Genomic DNA, 15,516 nt, shown 5'->3' with positions numbered 1-15,516 from the left:
CCATCGCTAGCATGTTGAAAAAAATTGACGACCTAGAAAACCGCACGAGACACAATAATATCCGTGTCGTTGGTCGCTCGGAAAAGACAGAGTGAAAGAATACCTCTGATTACTTTGAAACATGGCTGATTAACACCTTTGGCAGGGACTCTTTGACACTATTATCTACAGGGGAAAGAATGCACCGCATCCCAACGCGCCCACCTCCACCAGGGGCCTCTCCTCAACCCATCCTCATCAAGCTTCTTCACTTTAGGGACTGAGACATAATCCTGCTCAAAGCCCGGGAGCGGGAAAACATAATAGTGGAAGGAACAAGAATATCTTTTTTTCTCTAACGTTTTGGCACAAGTCCCAAAGAAACGCATAACCTTCCAAGACGTGAAACACCGTCTGTGCAACATGAATATCCCATATGCTATACTACACCCGGCAAGGTTGAGAATTGCGACAGGTGGCGTAACATTTTTTGAAAATTGCAAGGATGCCGATGCCTGACTAGACCAAAATGAAAACCGATAAGAAGGGAATTATGAGCAACTCACAGCCCAACAGCAGATGAAAATAACTGAAGTAGAGGTCCCTACACGATCTGCAGCAAAAAGTCCAGTTCAACAAATGGAGCAAAAAGTTTACGTCACTATTTAAAAAATTATTTTGCCTTCTCTTTCTGAGGACTGCCTGATTAGCAAAACCCGATCTATGGAGGACTTGTGCCCCAACCTGTTGGGGAATTTACAGGGTTATAAGTAGAGATGAGCGAGCGTACTCGCTAAGGCACGTTACTCGAGCAAGTAGTGCCTTAGCCGAGTATCTCCCCGCTTGTCTCTAAAGATTTGGGGGGCCGGCGGGGAGATCACCCTCTCTCCCCCCAGCTCCCAGCTGCAACTCACCTGTCACCGGCGCCGGCCCCCCGAATTTTTAGAGACGAGCGGGGAGATACTCGGCTAAGGCACTACTTGCTCGAGTAATGTGCCTTAGCGAGTATACTCGCTCATCTCTAGTTATAAGTTTTGTTACAGGGAATGTTAAATTTGGTTGGTTTCTCTCTCAGACTCTGAATGAGGATGATCAACGAGTATTTAGGACACATTGGGGAAGGCCGCTGGACGGCATTACCCGAGCGGTCAGTGGGTTTACCTCGGACAATATATTTTCTTAATTACGCGGGTAAGTGGAAAATTTACAGTTGTCTTGTGGAACATATGTGGCATGAGCGATTCAGTTAAAAGACTAGCAATATTTCAAACTGTCGAACCATATCACCACCTGCTGGTGTTATGTCTGCAGGAGACGCTTATGTCCAAGTGTTTTGTAAACTGAAAAACTACAAAGTTTGGATATGGCTTTAAAGAAGGACAAGTAGGTTAATACAACACAATTTATTAATACGAATGAATAAATGATTATGATAAAACAAATTTACATAAAACGTGATATTACATAAATGTTTACAATGATTCTCTACAGGTAAAATACTTATGGTAAATGATAAAACAAACACACTCTACAATACAAAAGACTTACAAAAGACATACTTACAAATACAAACTGCATCCGTTTATAAGTAGGAGCTTTTCTTAAACACTTCTGCCTGGAGTTCATATTTTCACTGGAGAAGCCAGAAGCCACAGTGAAGAGCAGACAGGTTTCATGAAAAGATTGTCTTGTCCTTACAGGTACAAGATGCTTCTGATCTATTACAATTTGTCTCCTGTTTTATACACTCTAACTACTTTGTCATATGCCATGTGCTCCAAGCTTTGCAACTAAGACGTTATCAATCTGAGACCCCCCACCATCTGAAGTAGCCAGCTTCATTGACGAAAGGTTCAGAATCAACAAGACTCAATTCCCTAGACAATGATGATGGTATCACAGGATTAACAAGACTCAACAGATTCATGGGTATACAATGTATATGGACAGAGTTAAAAAAACTCTATACAAACGGAATTGTAGTTAATACAATTAACATTGTTCTGGTAATTGTAGTTGATTCAATTAACATTGTAACTGTAGTTAATTCAATTAACACTGTTCTGGATAACTAAGCCTAACAGGTTTAAAGTAAAGAGTGTTCATAGCATTTCATTATTAAGATACAGATGGAGGATAAAAGGAGCAGAAATAGCCATTTATATATTTATTATTGCATTACAATAAGATACAAAATGGAGGGTTACAAATAGCCAATTATATTAGCACCACACCAAGGAAAACCTGTATACTGTAAATGAGAGCTTGGCGGGTAATCGTTTCCACTCCGTGCACACAAGTCACTCAAGGGGAGTGAGCATCTTTATACACCAGTCAATTTCATTTTATTGCTTTTCCCGTAAAATTGATTCTGAGGGCTGATGTGTGTCTGCCTTGTAAACTGTACAATTTTACATGTACTCTTCTTTCTACTATGCTATCAATTCCATTATTGGGACAGTGTACTCCTATGCTTCGCTGTATTCCTCTGGATTGCACAGGAACAGGGTGCAAATCACACAATATCTGACAACTAGAACAATACCCGGGTTATCTCAAGAGCAGAAAGAGTTTCTGGAGGCTCTTGGGAATCTGGAGGAATAAATTGCAGGAAGCACTAACCACCTTACAGAATAATAAAGTCCTGGGTACTGATGGATTACCGGTTGAAATCTACAAAAATTTGGGGAGGCATGGCTCCCGCGACTGCTAACAGTATTCCAAGAGGCGGAGCGCAGGTGTGAACTACCTTACTCTATGAAGGAGGCAATAACCATTACACCCAAACCAGGGAAAGTTCCGTTGATGGCAGACTTTTATAGGTCCTTCTCATTAATAAACGCAGATATCCACAGATTGTTTCTCAACCAACAGTTACGAGCAGACAATGCAGGGGAGCGAATAGCATGTTCACTGGACGCTGCTAAGGCGTTTGACAGCATATAGTGGCCCTCCCTATGGGAAGTGATGCATAAAATGAGTACAGGCTCTGAATTTATAGGCTGGGTACAACTTCTATACACCAATGCTAGGGCCTCAGTAGCCGTGAACGGGGGGCTGCACAGACACATTCTCATTATGCAGAGGAACACGTCAAGGATGCCCCCTCTTGCCGCTGCCATTTGCAATAGCAATAGAAACTGTTGCAGGTAAGAGAAGGTCACATCCGGATATAGCGAGATTTAGATATGGAAATATAAAGGAGAAGAGCACATTATTTGCGGATGACATGCTGTTATTCCTAGGGGACAATGGAATATTACTGAGAACGACTATCTCCATGATTGAGGAGTGTGGATGTTACTGAGAACTTAGAATTGGAACAAATCCACAACTATGCCAATAGATAAATCTGAACTAATTGTCCAAACTGAGTAGGCCCCATTGATCTGTACAACTATATTTAAATATGTTTAGGACATTCACAATTTTACAAATATCTACAGCTCAAACACTATTATAAGGCAGAGTCAATGGCCAGAAAGATACCAATGTAAAAACTGAGGGTGGCAGCATCCTTGGTGCAATAAAAATACGTTTTGACTCCTCAGAGTCTTTTTCAAGTATAAAATCAAACATGCAACACTTAAATAGATCATATAATCAGTAAAGCAATCAAAGTGTGGACAATAATCACAAAATGGCGATTCACTCCAGCATCCATACGTTTAGAATCTGCTGGTGTGCATGCGCCATAACCTACAATGCAATGTGCTATCGTGCTCTTTCGCGATACTTGCTCTGTGGGTCGTCATTGATCCCTCGTGCACATGCGTGGTATCGCTCGAACTAGAGTGAAGACAGCGTCACAATGGAAATTTGGGTACACTGCTCAAACACTCTTACATATGCGCAATGGAATCAATCTGCGCTGATGTTCCCCTTAATAATAATAAAAAAAAAGTGTGTGAGCGGTTGCGCATAGGCGGCGTGTGAGCGGTTGCGCATAGGCGGCGTGTGAGCGGTTGCGCATAGGCGGCGTGTGAGCGGTTGCGCATAGGCGGCGTGTGAGCGGTTGCGCATAGGCGGCGTGTGAGCGGTTGCGCATAGGCGGCGTGTGAGCGGTTGCGCATAGGCGGCGTGTGAGCGAGTCTATCTTCACTACCGTGCTGGGTGAGAAGATGGCTAGAAGGCTGGAGGAGTGTTTAAACTAGGGACTGGGGGGGAGGGCAAAAAGAGAAATAAGGGGGTAGTCAGTGTAGCTAGCGACCTGGGTCTAAGCAATAGGAATGGGGGTTGAGAAGGGGGTAGGGTTAGTACAGTTAGAACTGTCAGATCAGCCAATAGTACCATTAGTAACAAAATGAATTTAAAGAAGAAAAAAAAAAAAAACTGTATAAATTGTATGACCACGAATGCAAGAAGTCTGATCAGTAAAGTGGGTGAACTTGAAGCGAGAATGGCTGATGAAAACTATGATATAGTCGAAATAACGGAAACATGGCTTGATAAGTGCGATTGGGCGATGAATTTACAAGGTTACAACCTCTTCAGAAGGGACCGTGGAAACCAGAAAGGGGGAGGGGCATGTCTGTACGTCAAATCATACTTATTGCCAAGGCCATGGGAAGATATAGGTGCAGGAGATAAACACGTGGAATCTCCGTGGGTAGAAATACAGGGGAAAAAAATAACAAAATTCTGATGGGCGTCTTCTATAGACCACCAAAAGCAACAGAAGAAGCTGAAATCTTACTATTAAGGCAGATAGAAGATAGCTACCTTACCCAACTTGTGCAGGAACCAACTAGAGCAAGGGCCACCGTGGACTTTGTACTAACTAACAAACCGGACCGAATAATGGGGGTACAGGCTGAGGGGCACTTGGGGAACAGTGACCACAATATAATCAAATTCTGGCTGTCATTCAATAAGAAGCCTTATCAGGGAGCGACAAATAAACTAAACTTTAGTAAAGCAAAATTAGATCAGCTTAGAACTACTATCGGTAACATGAATTGGGACAACATCCTCAAAAATATCAGTACAGAGGACAAATGGGAAACGTTCAAAAGGATCCTAATCACCTCATGTGAGCAGTTCATTCCCTTTAAAAATAAAAGAAACTCAACTAAAAGGAAACCAATGTGGCTCGACAAGATGGTAAGGGGGGCAATAAATGAAAAAAGAAAGCGTTTGAACTACTAAAGCAAGAAGGCAGCGAAGAAGCGCTAAAATCGTACAGGGAAAAAAAACAAAATATGCAAAGATAAGATCAGAATTGCTAAGGTGGAGGCTTCAAGACTCATCGCCAAAGAGAGCAAAAACAACCCAAAACAGTTTAACTATATTAACAGCAAAAGGATTTGTACTGAGAGCACTGGTCCTTTAACAAATAATGCAAGAGAAATCATTGAAGATAAGGGAGGGAAGGCAAACCTATTAAATAGTTTCTTTTCAAGTGTATTCACGAATGAAAAGGAAATGCCATATGAGATGCAGGGGACCAAAATGAACCTCTCACAAAATATCTCATACCTAACGCAGGAGGAAGTGCGGAATCGGTTAAATAAGATTAAAATTGATAAATCGCCATGCCCAGATGGAGTACACCTAAGGGTACTAAAGGAACTAAGTGATGAGATAGCTAGGCTGCTATATCTAATATTTATGGATACTATCAAGACCGGGGTTGTACCACTGGATTGGCGCATTGCCAACGTGGTTCCAATTTACAAAAAAGGGTCCAAAAGTGAGCCTGGTAACTACAGGCCGGTAAGTCTCACTTGAGTAACTGGAAAAATATTCGAGGGGTTTCCGAGAAACGCCATTGAAGAATACCTCAAGGAGAACAACGGAATAACTCCTCACCAGCATGCATTCATGAAGGGTCGATCATGTCAGACCAATCTGATCAGCTTCTACGATGAAGTAAGCTCTAGGCACGACCTGGGAGAGTCTATTGATCTCGTATACCTGGACTTCTCTAAAGCATTTGACACCGTGACGCATAATAGGCTGATATATAAAATGACAGCTCGGATTGGGTGAAAACGTGTGTATCTGGGTAAAGAATTAGCTCAGAGATAGAAAGCAGAGGGTGGTAGTAAATGCTTCATACTCTGATTGGGCCACCGTCGCTAGCGGGGTGCCACAGGGTTTAGTATTGGGCCCCATTCTGTTCAATATATTTATCAACGACCTGATAGAGGGACTGCACAGTAAAGTATCAATATTTGCAGAGGACACAAAATTATACAATATAATCAATGCAACGGAGGACAATGTACGGCTACAAATGGACCTAGATAAGCTAGGGGCTTGGGCAGAAAAATGGCAAATGAAGTTCAATGTTGATAAATGCAAGGTTATGCACATAGGTAGGAGAAACGAATGTCACCAATATACATTAAATGTGGTACTGCTGGGGAAAAGTGATATGGAAAAGGACCTGGGGGTACTAGTGGATTGTAGATTAAACTGGAGTACCCAATGCCAGTCAGCTGCTGCAAAAGCCAAGTCTTGGAGTGCATTGAAAGAGGTATAGGGGCGAGGGACGAGAACATTATCCTCCCACTATATAAGGCACTTGTCAGGCCCCACATGGAATACTGCGTACAGTTCTGGTCACCGATGCTCAGGAAAGATGTTACAGTGCTTCAGGGAGTTCAAAGAAGGCCAACTAAACTAATACATGGAATGAAGGGACTGGAATACCCAGAGAGGCTATCAAAATTGGGATTATTTACCCGGGAAAAAAGACAGCTAAGTGGTGATCAAATAACTATGTATAAATACATGAGGGGACAATACAAGGATCTCTCCCATGATCTGTTTATACCCAGGACGGTGACGGTAACAAGAGGACTTCTGCTACGAAAAGGGTTCTTTACTGTAAGAGCAGTGAGACTGTGGAACGCTCTGTCTGAGGATGTGGTGATGGCAAAATCCATAAGGAGTTTAAAAGGGGACTTGATGTCTTTCTAGAGGGGAAGGGTATTACAGGATATAAATCATAGGTCAATTGTTAATCCGGGTATACAAGCAGGTAGGAACTATTAGGGGTTGATCCAAGGATTAGTTTGATCGCCATTAGGGAGTCGGGAAGGAATTATCCCCAAAATGGGCTAATTGGCTACGGCCTCTTGGGGTTTTTGCCTTCCTCTGGATCAACATAGGAGGATAAACAGGCTGAACTAGATGGACATTGTCTTCATTCAGCCTTTCATACTATGTTATGATCTGGAACATTATAATGCATTTATTAACTCTTTCTCACACATGGATGCAGGAGTGTATCGCCATGATGACACTAAGCACATGTGTGAGTAATGTCCTTTTTGGGGCGGTATTTTGTGATTATTGTCCACATTTTGATTGGTTTACTGATTCTCTCTCTCAAATAGAGACAAGTATAGAGAGAGAGAGAGAGAGAGAGAGAGAGAGAGAGAGAGATTGATTTAAGTGTATGTTTGGAAAAAAATGATAAATGGAACCTTATGTAAAAGTCGCCTCATAGACACACAAGAAAAACATAAAATGAGAAATATAGCTTTATGGTCTTTTTAATTATGAATTGGTACCTGTATGGGTCATTGACGATTCCCCTGTATATCCACTTTTCCAGGATCTCAAAGTATGGGGCACTGGCTGCCTTGGTCAAGTACAGGCATAACTCCTGTGCCTGGGTATCTCCTGTATAACCAAATGTCCGATCGTGCAGCAGACTAAGTGTGGCTCCACCCAGACACTCACCTTTATCCAGGGAAGAGGCTGGAAAAAAATATACAACTTAGCCAAAAGTCAAATTACAGGTTGGAAGCTACTGAATTAGACCTGGGCAATCAAAACGAAGTAAAATGCATAAACAATTTAAGCGTGAAGTGTGTAAGAGTTCTACTTTACCATTAGGAAATAAGTATTCTTTAAAGGGTATGAAAACCTGTAGTCTCTGAATGGTACTTTGAAATAAGGCAGTATCATACCCCTCAACCATCCTGGATCCTGCAGGACAAGCCTATATTTTAGGGGCCGATCCTGTGAGGCATGCAGAATGACCTGCGATGACGTAACCATAATGTGACAGGAGATTAAAGAGCTTTATATGGAGAAGCTGGAGAAAAGATGGAGTCAGCGTTTTCCCTTCTTCTATAGAATGAGAACCGAGAAAATGCTGGGAGTTGTAGTTCTTAATCCCTTATACTCTGCAATGTCCTCTAATATCCTTTTAGCAAAATAGCTTGCACGTTTGGATACCTGTACCTCCCTATAATTTCCTCTGGACATGTTGGGAGATATAATTTTCAAGTTTTATGCAAGAGCATAACTGGGGGCACGCAACTGTGACATGTACCCGGGGAGCAGCTGGGATTTCCTTGCCTAGACCACAAGAGTCCATTAACCGCTCAATAACCTACATCACCATGGCTGTGCTACTTAACCTTCTGTCTGCTCTAGACCAAAGGTTCTACCTACTAAGCTCTTCCCTGCCTTAAACCATAAGGAAGCCCAATGCCAACAGGTATTTGGCTATGAATCCCATCAGTGTTCTTCAACTACCAAACAGATTCATACCCTGGGTTTGAGAAAAATAAAATCTGAAAATGTCCCTCAGATTCCAGCACAGATGCTCTGGTGGCCACCCGTCTGTTTGCGTTCACAGGCTGCCAGCGAGAACATGCCATACTTACTGTCATCACTGCTTAGCAAGAAGTACCTTTTTTTATTTTAGGAAATTAGCAGCAGCTTTTTTTTTTTTTTTTTTTTTAAGTTCCAAAGTCTGTGTGCCACACTGCGTAGTTAGAATACAGGCTACTGAGTGCTCCACGGCATTGTTCTGAGTGCTCCACCCTCTACCCTTACTTCTTCGGGCCCTCAGCAAGGAGCTTACAGGAGGTAAAGAAAAATAGCTCTAAGGCTGTAAGAAGAAACGCAAGGGATGACTCAGTAAGTTGGTGTGCATACATCTATATATATAAAGCTGAAAGCCCTCACTGACTGACTCACTGACTGACTGACTCACTGACTGACTGACTCGCCAAAAGTTCTCCAACTTCCCAATGTCGTTGAAACATGAAATTTGGCGCAAGCATAGATTATCTCCAAAATAGGAAAAGTAATTGGGTCCCAACTCGATTATTCAATTCTAGCGCAAAAGAATTGGCGTCGAAATTTTACGTACATAATCTAAATCACTCACTTCCCAACGTCATAGAAATGGGAAATTTGGCACGAGCATTCAATATGTCATAAAAAGGAAAAGCTAATGGGTCCCAACTCGATTATTCAATTCTATGCGCAAAAGATTTAGCGTCCAAATTTTACGTGCGGAATGTAATTTTCTCACTTTCCGGTGTCATAGAAACAGGAAATTTGGCACGAGCATTTATGTCATAAATAGGAAAAGCTAATGGGTCCCAACTCGATTATTCAATTCTATGCGCAAAAGAATTAGCGTCCAAATTTTACGTACAGAATCTAATATTCTCCTATCTGCTGTCATAGAAACAGGAAATTTGGCACGAGCATTGACTATGTCATAAATAGGAAAAGCGAATGGGTCCCAACTCGATTATTCAATTCTAGCGCAAAAGAATTGGCGTCGAAATTTTACGTGCGGAATGTAAATTTTCTCATTTTCCAGTGTCATAGAAACTGGAAATTTGACACGAGCATTGATTATGTCATAAGTAGGAAAAGCTAATGGGTCCCAACTCGATTATTCAATTCTATGCGCAAAAGAATTAGCGTCCAAATTTTACGTGCGGAATGTAATTTCTTCACTTTCCGGTGTCATAGAAACAGGAAATTTGGCACGAGCATTGATTATGTCATAAATAGAAAAAGCTAATGGATCCCAACTCGATTATTCAATTCTATGCGCAAAAGAATTGGCGTCCAAATTTTACGTACGGAATCTAATTTGCTCACTTTCTGGTGTCATAGAAACATGAAATTTGGCACGAGCATTGAATATGTCTTAAATAGGAAAAATTAATAGGTCACAACTCCATTATTCAATTCTATGCGCAAAAGAATTGGCGTCGAAATTTTACGTGCGGAATGTAATTTCTTCACTTTCCAGTGTCATAGAAACAGGAGATTTGGCACGAGCATTGATTATGTCATAAATAGGAAAAGCTAATGGGTCCCAACTCGATTATTCAATTCTATGCGCAAAAGAATTAGCGTCCAAATTGTACGTGCGGAATGTAATTTTCTCACTTGCCGGTGTCATAGAAACGGGAAATTTGGCATCAGCATTGATTATGTCATAAATAGGAAAAGCGAATGGGTCCCAACTCGATTATTCAATTCTAGCGCAAAAGAATTGGCGTCGAAATTTTACGTGCGGAATGTAATTTTCTCATTTTCCAGTGTCATAGAAACGGGAAATTTGGCACGAGCATTGATTATGTCATAAATAGGAAAAGCTAATGGATCCCAACTCGATTATTCAATTCTATGCGCAAAAGAATTGGCGTCCAAATTTTACGTACGGAATCTAATTTGCTCACTTTCTGGTGTCATAGAAACAGGAAATTTGGCACGAGCATTGAATATGTCTTAAATAGGAAAAATTAATAGGTCACAACTCCATTATTCAATTCTATGCGCAAAAGAATTGGCGTCGAAATTTTACGTGCGGAATGTAATTTCTTCACTTTCCAGTGTCATAGAAACAGGAGATTTGGCACGAGCATTGATTATGTCATAAATAGGAAAAGCTAATGGGTCCCAACTCGATTATTCAATTCTATGCGCAAAAGAATTAGCGTCCAAATTGTACGTGCGGAATGTAATTTTCTCACTTGCCAGTGTCATAGAAACGGGAAATTTGGCATCAGCATTGATTATGTCATAAATAGGAAAAGCGAGTGGGTCCCAACTCGATTATTCAATTCTAGCGCAAAAGAATTGGCGTCGAAATTTTACGTGCGGAATGTAATTTTCTCATTTTCCAGTGTCATAGAAACGGGAAATTTGGCACGAGCATTGATTATGTCATAAATAGGAAAAGCTAATGGATCCCAACTCCATTATTCAATTCTATGCGCAAAAGAATTAGCGTCCAAATTTTACGTACGTAATCTAAATCTCTCACTTCCCAATGTCATAGAAACATGAAATTTGGCACAAGCATTGATTGTGTCATAAATATGAAAAGTTAATGGGTCCCAACTCGATTATTCAATTCTAAGCGCAAAAGAATTAGTGTCCAAATTTTATGTTGGTAATCTAATTCTCTCACTTCCTGATGTCATTTTATATGAAGGAAACGTCGCATGGTTACCTCCACATGGTGTTTCCTGGGTAACGCAGAGAACTATGCAAAATGGTGAACATATGTTTTTCCTCAGTATCTCTAAAGTAACCACGACTTCATAAGATTTTCCGTGTGAACACTAGATAAACACCAGTACCAAATTAACTCGGGCGAAGCCGGGTATATCAGTTAGTTATATATATATATATATATATATATATTAGATATTTTGTCAGCATGTATTGACTTGTATGCTATTAAGTCTCTATAGAGTCCGGCCCTTATGTTAATTACATTGTTGTGATTGGTCCACATGGTTTTAAATTCAATTAGTTTTTCCTTTTTGTACGTTGTGTTCAAGAGCTAGTGTGTAGCTCGAAATCCGTAAATATTGTACTGTACTACCGTGTTTCCTCGAAAATAAGATCTACCCAGATAATAAGCCTTAGCCTGATTTTTAGGGGGAAAACTTGAAATATAAACCCTCCCCTGAAAATAAGTACTAGCTACACTAGGGGAAAAAAACAGCAATACTCACCTAGCTGCCTCCAGCAAGCAAGCGTTGTGATTGGATCGAGCGCCAGCGAATCAGAGGTGGCACTGGATGAACCAATTACAGGCATGTAGTTATGTCATTCACTGAATGGCTGTGAATGATCGTGCGCCAGGTCTGATTGACTAGCGCTTGATCTAATCACAGCGCTTGCTTCCTGGAGGTAGGATATTCAGAGCCCCGTTACCCAGAAGAGAATCCTCTATCTGTGCTGAAGATTACACTGCAGCCTGCCGCAGCGCCGAGGAGACCAACGCGAGGGACCAAGACGACGGCGGCGGCTAGGTGAGTATAAGACACTCCCCAAAAATAAGAAGCTGTGCCTCTTTTGGGGCAAAAATTAATAAAAGACAGTGTGTTATTTTTGGGGAAGCACGGTATTGACTTTTAATCCATGATGATATAATAAAGATTCTGTTTTTATGGAAGTGTTGGACTTTCCTCTTCCTTGTCTATATATATATATATATATATAAAGCTGAAAGCCCTCACTGACTCACTGACTGACTCGCCAAAAGTTCTCCAACTTCCCAATGTCGTAGAAACATGAAATTTGGCGCAAGAATAGATTATCTCCAAAATAGGAAAAGAAATTGGGTCCCAACTCGATTATTCAATTCTAGCGCAATACATAATCTAAATCACTCACTTCCCAATGTCATAGAAACAGGGGAAATTTGGCACGAGCATTAATTATGTCATATATAGGAAAAGTTAATGGGTCCCAATTCGATTATTCAATTCTATGCGCAAAAGAATTAGCGTCCAAATTTTACGTGCGGAATGTAATTTTCTCACTTTCCGGTGTCATAAAAACGTGAAATTTGGCACGAGCATTGATTATGTCATAAATAGGAAAAGTTAATAGGTCCCAACTTGATTATTCAATTTTAGCGCAAAAGAATTGGCGTCGAAATTTTACGTGCGGAATGTAATTTCTTCACTTTCCAGTGTCATAGAAACAGGAAATTTGGCACGAGCATTGATTATGTCATAAATAGGAAAAGCGGAGGGGGCGTGGCCTGACCGGCAACGGGTGCGGGCGCCATTTTGGAGACTCCTGAGAGTGCTGCGCTTCCGTGAGGGAATCCGCTGAATAGAGGCCTCATCCGGGCCTAAAAACAGCACCGCTGGCACAGCGCAAAGGAGAGCTCTAAAAAGAGACCATCCCGGGCCTCCTAGCGTCACTTTTACCGGCACGGCCTACATCACCAGGCGGATCCCCAGGCTAAAGTGCCGGTCTCGGCCGACCGGAAGTTGCAGCGGCGGCCCGATCGCAGCGGAACCTGGCTGCTGAACTACCCACCAACCTGTAGCCCTCCCCGGCTAGGAGACAGTGGTGAATACAGCTTCCCTGCAGTGGACTGAGGAGGAGAGGAGGCAGAAGAGCCGGAGGAGAGAGGTTAGTTCCATCAGAGGGGAGAGGACCTGTGCCCACAGAAAAGCAGAGCCCTACTGAGAGCCTGAGAGATCCCTGTGCACAGGGAGATACCCCCCATACCGGCTCACTACAAACTAGCAAGCCCAAGGCTACCAAAACAGCACAGGGGGGCATATCTTCCACCACCACCACCACCCTCCCCCCTCTCTCTCCTTCTCCCATCCACATACCTAACTGTCTGCAACTGCATGTAAAAGACTTAAACAGAGAGCCTAGCTCTAATTTTTCCAGAACTCCGTGAAGAAGAGTCCTAAACTAATAACTGTTGCTAGAAGTCCAGGAGTAGGGGGGTGGAGCCTAGGCGCCGAGCGCAATGGCGGCCTGAGAGAAGCACCCCTATGACCAAGCACCCACGCTGACCCCTAGCAGCAGTCAAACGACAGAATAATGGGCAAGCCATCAAAAGAAAAGAACACTGACCTTCAAGGAACACCTAGAGTTACAAAAAGGCCAAGTAGATATGCAGCGATTCTTCAGAGATCGGTCTGCAAGGTCCCCACGCCCGTCTGCCAAGATGGCACCGGCAAGGGAACTCATATCTGCTCCTAGCAAGGGGGAGGATGAGGAGACGTGCTCCGAAGGTGACGAAGGGGAAACTGTCTCTAAATCCTTTATGAGAGACCTGATCTCCCATGCCCTGCGCCCCATAAGCGCTGACCTAGCCGAGATTAAGGAGGACTTTAGACAGATGGGGCACAGGGTGGAAGAGCTTGAGACCGCAACGTCAGCCATCACTACCCACTCCATGCATTTAGAGCGGGTCTTAAAGGAACAGCACAATCACCTCAGCAAGACCCTCCTGATGCAGGAGGATCTCGAAAAACAGAAATCGGCGCAATAACGTCCGCATCAAAGGGTTGCCCGAATCCCACCCCGGCGAAAGTTTACTGAAAATTGCAAAAGAAATTTTCGAATCACTGCTGGGAACAGAGAGGGCAAGCTCCATAATTATCGAAAGAATTCATATAGCGCTCAGACCCCGGCTGAACGATTCTGACCCTCCCCGGGACATCATTTGTAAGGTGCTCGCTTTCCCGGATGCTGCCGCCATACTGAGAGCTGCAAGATTTAACAGAGATCTGAATTATGCTGAATCTCCGATACAAATCTTCCAAGACCTTGCCCCTTCCACCTTGGCAAAGCGCCGCATTCTCCGACCACTCTTGGAGAAATCTATGGATATAAAATATTCATGGCTTTTCCCATTTGGACTGAGCTGCTTCCATAAGGGCAAAAGAATCAATATTCGCACCAACGAAGATCTACAGAATCTTTGGTCAATCCTTGAGATCGACCCTATTGAACTTCCTAATTGGCAACCACTCCCGAACCCACCCCAATTTCATCAACTGGAGAATCCAGAAAGATGGCTTCCAACGAGTAGCTCTAAATCCCCAAGAGTGAAAAAGAAGAAACCCAGGGACGACTCGACCTGAGTCCCCCCTCAGTATTGCTGAGTTTCATCTCGGGAACCCCGATTCTCGTCTGGCAATCGGACGATCAGACGTTGCCACCGACTCCCCCCCACCCCCCCCCCCCCGTCTGCGGCCGCCGTGGTTAGAGGTCTCATGACCCAATTATTGGGGCCTTGGCTTCGGCGCTGTGGGTTGAGGGGAGGACGGTGTGAAGGCTATGTTCTCGTCCCGGGTCAGACCAAGTGTTCCTTCGATATCCTATGTTATTGCTAGATTCCTATTACATCCGCTTACAGAATTGTTATGTACACCCAAGTTGAAAATTCCGTCGAGTTTTGACTGCTAAAGTTTATTGCATTCTGGGCTGTTGGCCCAGCTACCCTTGTTTTCCTTTTTCTTCCCTAGGGGCCGTGGGTTGCTGGTCTGCCCAGGCTGTTATAAAAACTCTGATCTCTCGCCGGGGCCGTGTCCCTGCGAGACTTCAGTAGCCCGCCCAACTGTGAGAGGGAGATTTGGGGTATACCGGACCCCTTCTCCTTGCCTTCCCATAAAGCATTAAGTTAGTTGTTCAAGCTAAGTTTGTCTGTTTACTGTGCTACACGTGTAGTGCACTCATCGTTTTGTGTTGTCTTCCTCCCTACCCCCTTCTGCCTCCTTACCCCCTCACCCCTCTTGTATCCTTCCAATACCCCTTACCCCCTCTAGAACTCCAGGCACCCAGACTAACGGCGCCTCTCAATAACTTGTACCGATTGTTCATATATTTTTCTTTTTGGACCTGCTCGAGTTCCCTGGCTAGCTCTCTCACTGGACTGCCCTCCCGTACCATAGCTCAGGATCGTCACCATGGTGGGACTTCGCATCACCTCGTTTAACATCAGAGGACTTAACTCCCCCTTCAAGAGACACAACCTCGCCCTCC

The 15,516-nt window shown here is 43.1% G+C and overlaps 1 protein-coding gene across 2 annotated transcripts in view; it reads right to left on the bottom strand.

The window, feature by feature from the left end:
- Positions 1-15,516, bottom strand: part of TUBGCP2 (tubulin gamma complex component 2) — a 238,931-nt gene that overhangs the window by 163,768 nt on the left and 59,647 nt on the right. For both annotated transcript variants that reach the window (XR_010792583.1, XM_066600339.1), the window contains exon 5: positions 7,503-7,692. Coding sequence is in view for 1 of the 2 variants with exons in the window: in XM_066600339.1 (XP_066456436.1) it covers positions 7,503-7,692 (190 nt within the window). In the remaining variant the exon portion in view is untranslated. The remainder of the gene's footprint in view (positions 1-7,502; positions 7,693-15,516) is intronic.

The sequence above is a fragment of the Eleutherodactylus coqui genome, chromosome 4 (genome assembly GCF_035609145.1).
Source record: "Eleutherodactylus coqui strain aEleCoq1 chromosome 4, aEleCoq1.hap1, whole genome shotgun sequence".
Taxonomy (NCBI): Eukaryota; Metazoa; Chordata; class Amphibia; order Anura; family Eleutherodactylidae; genus Eleutherodactylus; species Eleutherodactylus coqui.
This window is presented reverse-complemented; position numbering and strand designations above follow the sequence as displayed.